General features: G+C 46.8%; 1 protein-coding gene across 1 annotated transcript in view; it reads right to left on the bottom strand.

Moving 5' to 3' along the window:
- Window positions 1-613: 613 nt before the first annotated feature.
- The window catches only part of Shisa6 (shisa family member 6), a 286,434-nt gene continuing 279,577 nt past the window's right edge, over window positions 614-7,470 (bottom strand). Inside the window, exons 5-6 of the mRNA XM_013013104.1 lie at window positions 2,116-2,268; window positions 614-1,164 (exon numbers count right to left, since the gene is read on the bottom strand). Coding sequence (XP_012868558.1) covers window positions 614-1,164; window positions 2,116-2,268 — 704 coding nt within the window. The remainder of the gene's footprint in view (window positions 1,165-2,115; window positions 2,269-7,470) is intronic.

The following is a 7,470-nucleotide window of genomic DNA, read 5'->3' as shown; positions in this document are numbered from 1 at the left end:
GCAAAAGAGAATCGTTATTGTGCTTATTGACACAGCAGCTCTCTGGCTGAGAGCGAGCAGGCAGTTTTTAGGCACTAGAAGATTTTTTGTGTGTGTGATGCAGTTCTAGGTTAAATGAATGAGACCGAGGAGCCTGTTGGGTCAGCCCTACTGACCATGCCGGCTGGCCATTCAAACCCAGGCAACTTCAGATCAGGGTCATTGGAAGGTCTTTTGGCTGACAGAACCTGCAACTGAGTCTGGGGAGGGGGGGGAGAGAGAGAGAGAGAGAGAGAGAGAGAGGGAGGGAGGTGGAGGGGGAACCATGGGACTGAAGGGTCCAGATTGTGAGTGGGAAGACACTAGGGCCTTGTCCTTCTCTTCACTTCCTGTGAACTCTACTGGAAGAGAAAGAGAAAAATCTCTCCAGATCCAGGGCCTCCTATGTTGGGTCAGGCGGTGGGAGCTGTGACTGCCCCGGAGTATGGCTTTCTGGACCAAATCAACCTCCCCCCACCCAGCTCCCACCAAGGGGACCTGGTCATGGAGAGGAGCAAGGCTGGAAACTCTGCTCCTGATGCCCTCTCTGGCCCCACGCCACCCTGTCCAGTGTGGCCCAGCCCTGCCTGGCGAGTCACACGGTCACTTCGGTCTTGCTGGCTGTGTAGCAGGTATGGTGACCCGGGATGTAGTGCAGCTGCTCTACCGTGTTATGTCTGCGCGAGGCAAAGGCGTGGCGCTTGGCCGCCGTCTGGCTCTGGCCCAGGGTGGCATAGGAGTTATTGGAGGCACTGGGATGGGAGTGCATCTTGGTCATGCGGTAGCGGTCCAGCACTGGCGTGGACACAAAGACGTCCGTGTGTGAGATGGCCCGCGACAGCGATTGCTCGGGGAAGGCCGTCCGCTCAGGGGACAGCAGCGGGTCCTGAGAGTGCAGGCGCTCCGTGGAGAGCAGCTGCTCGTCGGACAGGATGCGGTCATAGGGCATGCCAAACTCATCCGGCAGACCCCGTTCTGGAGACAGGACTCTGTCCTGGGACATGGCCCGGATGGGCCGGCGGGGTCGCTCCCGGGGCAGTGGCTTCTGCTGTGACATCTGAATGACATTGAGGGGGAGCGTGCCCCGGGCAGCCAGGTCTGGCAGGTGCCTCCGCCTCATGTAATACTCATCAGCCTCCTTGTCAGCTGCAGGGGAGACACAGACACAGAGGAGGCAGTGAGTGACAGAAGAGCCCATAAGCCCTCTTGCTGCGCACCCAAGGATAATGTAGTTTACAGAGGAAGATAGGGAGGCTCAGATAGGCCACGTGCAAATCAATCTCTGGACCTTATGACGTGTGCAGATTGGTACTTACAGAACCAGGGTGGGCCCAAAGACTACCTTGAATAGACCAGGGTTAAGGCACTTTCTGGGCATCCCTTGTGAGCTCATGGTAGAGTTGATGGCAAGGCCAAGCCTGTGATCCTCTAGTCCCCATCATATCTAGAGGATGATTCCCAGTCTTACTAACACACCTGAGCTGGGCTGCAGAAATCAGCTTCCATCATAGAATAAGGAGGCCCAAGTAAGAGGCCCTTGTGCAAAGGCTAAGCTGGTAGCTTAGGAACAGAGTAACACCTTCTCTGGAGTAACTGCCCAATGCACAGGAAGTCAGTGCATGGGCATCCCTGACATCAGTCTGCAGATTATCTGCTTATGCTCGCAACACAGCCAACTTGAAGTACCTACGAAGGTACTTCAGATTTAGACACTCTGACACCTTCTCCCATCACCTGCACTTATGGTTCTTATACTTAAATCAGGACACTTGCAAACCTGCATTGCTCTAAATTTGAGCAATGTGATCTCTTATAGGTAGTCCACAAGGCCTCTGCCAGGTATGAGAATGTTGCCTGCTTTTGACATAGGTCCTGGGAAACAGAAATCACTGATGGGTATACCCTGCCTGCTGAGCCCTAAGATGGAATTGGGCCCTAAAGAATAAAACCAAAGGGCTTTTCTAGTCTCTTCTTCAAAATATGGTTCTCTCTTTGTGCTAGAATTCCACAGATGGCCTCAGGTGAAGGCTCATCCCATCCTCTGCTTAGAGGATGCCTTGGAAAGCCCAAACTCAATACCAGGAGAACTGGACTTACTCAGCCTCTTCAGAGATGAGTACTTGCTTGGGTTAGTCTTTACTGCAGACTCATATGATGGGGGCAAGTGGGCCAAGTTCTGGAATGAGCGGGAGAAGGAGAGATCGTAGGGCTCTGTAGCCGATGTCAGGATGTTGTTCATCCGTGGTTTCTCTGCAAGAAAAAGGAAAGGTAAAACTTGAAGTAAAGATAAAGGCAGGCAAGAGGAGATGACCCAAATTCTCACTTTGTGCTTTCTGTCTTATCTCTGATTAGAGGCCCCCCTCCCTCCTCCTTTCCTGGTCCTTTATGCCAGGACACAGGAGATTCTGTGACTTCGTTTCCCTCAGGCTCAGTTCCAGTAATCAACTTCAAGTAGGGGCAGATGCTGTCGTAGCTGCCTCTGACCGCCCCTCCATCCCCACCTCCTGGCAGATAACCATTACTTGAATGGAAGACTCAGCTCTAAGAAATGACAGCAGACATATCCCTGGGTTGCCTAAGGGACATGTAAACCTGATACAACTGAGGAACATTATAAAGTCATCTACTTCTGTGTGAAAGTTCTTTCCCTTTCCTAGTAGATCTAGGCAAATCTGTATTTGAAGGAGCTGCAGTTACGATAGAGGAATAATATCTAATACTCAGCTCCCCATGCTTCATCCACGTATGATTTACCTCTGTGACAGCTGCTTCTACCCTGGGCCTCACCAGAATTCAGGAGCCCCATTCCTATGGTTATTTATTTTAATCCCTTTCTTAGAACTACCCCCACCCCTACCAACATTTCTAAGCCTTAGAGGAAAGAATCTTGGTAAAAGTGCATGTCACACTCCTCTTTTCTTCCACTTTCCCTGAGACAGAGCCTTGAGATTCCAAACTTAGCAGAAACAGGAGTGTGGTTCAGTGTCATGCCTGGGAAGAAACTAAAGGAAGTAGTGAAGGACAAGGTGGAAGGGAAAGGAGGTGGATGGCTAATGGGGTGCATACAGGGTGATCTGGGCTTTTAGGCCAGATTAGGATTAACATAGGAGAGGAGAGAAGAAGTACATGCCTACATGAGGGAGCAGCCACGAGTGTGGAACTCTGAGAGGATCAGAACTCCAGGGAAGGCGTACAAGCAAGCACTCATGCTTATCGGACAGGAAGAGGAAGAGTCACAAGATGCAGTCAACAGGTGGTTGCCTGGGAGATACTGGTACTGTTCCCAGAAGTGAGGTCATTTGGAGCTTGAGAGTCTGACTACACATCAGTCTGTCCTCTATGCCTGGGATATTTCAAGGCCAGAGAAAGCCAGACTAACTTGGGACAGATGTGCAGGAAGACTGATTTTTTTTCCCCCCACACTCTTTTGCAAAGAGTGCTGAATTTTAGCATGCAAGAATTCTGTGGATCCTGGGAGACAGTGAAGCCATTCTTAGGTCTTATCCAAGGGCTGCCCCAAAGTACTGGAAACTCTTGGCTTCTCTATCCCTGCCTGCCTGCATTGTCACCCCCAACTTTGGGGATGGAGCCAGGGGCTCTCAGCCAGTAAACTAGTGTTCATGCCAACTCAGTACATATGTGAGGGGGTGGGGGATGCTCTGCATCCCAGAGAGATCAGAACATGCTGTACGGAAAGAGCCTCCCTGGCATGGATCAGGACAGATGCCAGGAAGTGGAGTGCTGCTCCCTCGACTTGGTTAATAGCCACCAATCCCTTAGCTCTTGTTTCTTCACTTCTCATTATGTTGGAGAACAAACTTCCATTTGCCCCTTGGCATCTTACTTCCAATGAAGGCATTGTAACGCTCACCTTCTTCCACATGCTGAATTGCTGGGTGCTGTTGACATACATGTGGCTCTCAGTGAGGCTAGCTTTGACTTCCATTCCTTCCCTCCCCACAATTGTCCCAGCCTCTTGCTCATATTCTCCTTTCTGTTGAAATGTCCTCCCTTACCCTTCCTCTATCATATATTCCCCTTATTTAAAGATCTTATTGGTGATCCTGTCACCTCTTTTCAGCCAACTATATGTGCTCTTCTGGCTCTCATTCTTCTAGCCAGTTCTCATGGATCTCTAAGAATTTGTCTTGAGTTGATTTTGTTGATCTCCAAAGATTATAATCTCCTTGGCAAGACAACTTGGCTTCTTTCATATTGCATGGCCCCCAAAGGGTCCAGTTAATGTTCCTTGGCTAATCAACTATACCTAAGTCCCCTCCTCTATTAAGAGTTGTGCTGCCAGTTCCTTGGGAAAGGGTAACATCCAAAAATGGAGTGTAGACAAAGCTCTGGTTCTACTGCATCATGAACTTCTCAAGGCGCTGGGCCCTGCCTACTCACATTTCCTTGCACTGTCTGGAAGACAGAAGACAGGAAAAGAAAGAGGATGGCCCTTCCTTTTTTTGTTTCCTTTTAATGTTTTTAAAATGAAGTAGTTGTACGAAGGTGTTTCAATTTAACATGAGAGTCTGTGGGTACAATGCATCTTGATCAATTTGTCTCTTTTTGTGTTGGCACTTACAGAGAAAACTCAGCTTGGTGGTTCTTTCCAGAATGCTACCGAGCAGATGGGAGCGCTCCCTATTATTTCTTTACCTTTGGAATCCCCCAGATCCTCTGTCTCTACCCTCCACAGATTAGCCTCACTTCCCAAGTGTATTACTGACCCCAAAGCTCATCAGAAATCTTTAGCTTTAACTTCCCTTTAGACTGTAATTCTGCATTTTTCTTGTATTTCCTACAGTTATATCACATATAAGGAGTCCAGTTATAAACTCTCCACTGACAACTCCGCCCTCTATATACACTGGGTATTGTTTTGATTCATTAAAATGACCTGTTCATCACCACCTCCATCCTTCTAACCAACCTTGGCTCACCTTTATCTTCTCATCATTGGCTCTCTCTGGACAAAGATACCAATTATTTCTTTAAACTATTTCATATCTCAATCTTCCTTTCTGTTTTCACCATCAGCATCAACATTGGTATCAACTTCTTTTTCTTTTAACTGATAGCTCCACTTTCTTTTCAAATTGTTCTACATCCTGAAACATTTGATATATGCTTGGGTTTTTTTGTTTTGTTTTGTTTTCGTGGTTACCTGGTGATAAAAGGCTCATGGACTTTCCTGTCCAGGTGAACTTTGAACTGTAAATCTCAGATTTCTCAGTCTTCAGAGTAACTAGAATTATAGGCATGAGTTACAAGCACCCAGTTGGCTTCTTTTTTTGGGGTCCGGTCATGGGCCTGAACTCTGGGCCTGGGTGCTGTCCCTCAGCTCTTCAGCTCAAGGCTAGCACTCTACCACTTGAGCCACAGCACCACTTCTGGCTTTTTTTTCTGCCTATGTGGTGCTGAGGAATTGAACTCAGGGCCTCATGCATGCAAGGCAAGCACTCTACCACTGAGCCACCTTCCCAGACCCCGGCTTCTTTGTTTTTTATATGCTGGTACTATGGCTAGAACTCTTCACCTTATACTTTCCCTTGGCTTTTCCCTTCACAACTAGCAGCCCTACCACTTGAACTATACCTCTAGTTCAGCTTTTTGCTTTTTTTTGTTGGTTGTGGGGCTTGAACTCAGGGCCTGGACACTTCTCTGAGCTTTTTCTTTTTTTTTTGCCCGTCCTGGGGCTTAAACTCAGGGCCTGGGCACTGTCTCTGAGCTTTTTTTGCTCAATGCTAGTATCCTACCAATTGAGCCACAGCAACACTTTTGGCTCTTTCTGTTTATGTGGTACTGAGGAATCAAACCCAGGGCTTCATGCATGCTGGACAAGCACTCTATTACTAAGCTACATTCCCAGCCCCTATTTTACTGTTCTTATCACATGTTTCCAGTGAGTCCCAAGCACATTGAATTATCCCACTCCTTCACTTAATCAGCATGTTCCTCAATGCTGAGATATGGCATACACTGACAGGAGAGTGGTAGGTCTCTCTTTCAGGTGGACTATCAAATTTATCTTTGAGACTATTGCTCATCAGATTCTTGCTCTTTCAAAGCAAAGAGGCACGAGGTAGGGGGAGCAATGGAAGGGGTGACATTGATCAAAATGCATTGTACTCTTAAGCTGGCATGTTAAATTAAAACCCCTTTGTACAACTACTTAAAGATAATAAAAATCTATGACTAAAAAAGAGACAAGAATAACTGATAGCTCACATTGTACATGGCTACCTTATGGTCAACTGATGTGTGTGTGTGTGTGTGTGTTTGAACTAGAGTTTGAACTCAGAGCCTGAGTGCTGTGCCTGAGCTTCTTTGATGAAGGTTAGTACTCTACCAGTTGACCTATAGTTTCACATCTAGAGTTTTTGGTAGTTGATTGGAGATAAGACTCGCATGGAGTTTCCTGCTTGGGCTGGCTTTTAACCCTGATTCGTAGATCTCATGTTCCTGAGTAGCTAGAATGATAGGTGTGAGTCACAGGCACCTGACTCAACTAAGTTTTGAGCAGGTATCCCAAATAGGTTTATTTGTAGTTACAAGTTTTATATTGTCATCTGGTGGGAAGGCATTAGAACTCAAGAGAGAAACATGATTTTACAACCTTTTAGTGCTATGCTAACACTGCTTTGGTGTACAACTTGTATCCTCTTCTCTTGCCAAAGAGGCTCAGATTAGTTTGGAATTTTCTCAAATCTTAATTAGTTTTGGGAAGATCAAGATAGTTTAACCCAGTCTCTCATCATTTGTAAATGATACCACAAGTAGCTCTAGGCAAAGGAAAGCATCTATCTTCTTGTCGTGCACATATGGAATTTATGACTGCAAGAAGAAATATAAATAACAAATATAAATGAGTTTTCTTTTTATGAGAAAGGGACGAGCTTCTCTTTCATGACAGAAAACCATTCTGATGTTAGAGACAGAAACACCGAGGGCACAATGATTTCAAGGGGCGATCACTGATGCCCTGAGAGGCATCTGTAGTTAGGATTGAGCCACTTGGAATGAGGATGGTATACAGAGTGCTCTCAATCATCTCTCACCGTGTGTAGGGGTCTGGGTAGCACTGCTTAAAATCGGATGCTTATACTGATGATCACCTGAAAGTCATAGAAAAGAACATTTTAAAGAAGAGTTCAGGCATTCCACCATCTCTCCATCATAACAGCATTTCTGTTTACCTCTACTATGTTTTTTTTATTACTCCAAGGAAACCCTCTAAGAAAGGTAAGAGGCAGTGTAGTAGTCTCAAAGAAATCTGCTCTGCTGTTTTTGTGGCTCTTGTATAGCATCTGGGCTTCCTCTGTTACCATGGTGACCTCCCACTACAACTTTGGATCTGAATGACCAGTCATCAAGGCTTTGCTGAGGCAGGAGTGAGTCTAGGGAAAGAGGAAGAGGAGGGAGGAGGAGGAGGGAGGAGGGGGGAGGGGGGAG

Source organism: Dipodomys ordii, unplaced genomic scaffold (assembly GCF_000151885.1).
Source record: "Dipodomys ordii isolate 6190 unplaced genomic scaffold, Dord_2.0 Scaffold19, whole genome shotgun sequence".
Taxonomy (NCBI): Eukaryota; Metazoa; Chordata; class Mammalia; order Rodentia; family Heteromyidae; genus Dipodomys; species Dipodomys ordii.
The sequence above is the reverse complement of the archived record's forward strand: the minus strand, read 5'-3'. Positions and strand labels throughout refer to the sequence as shown.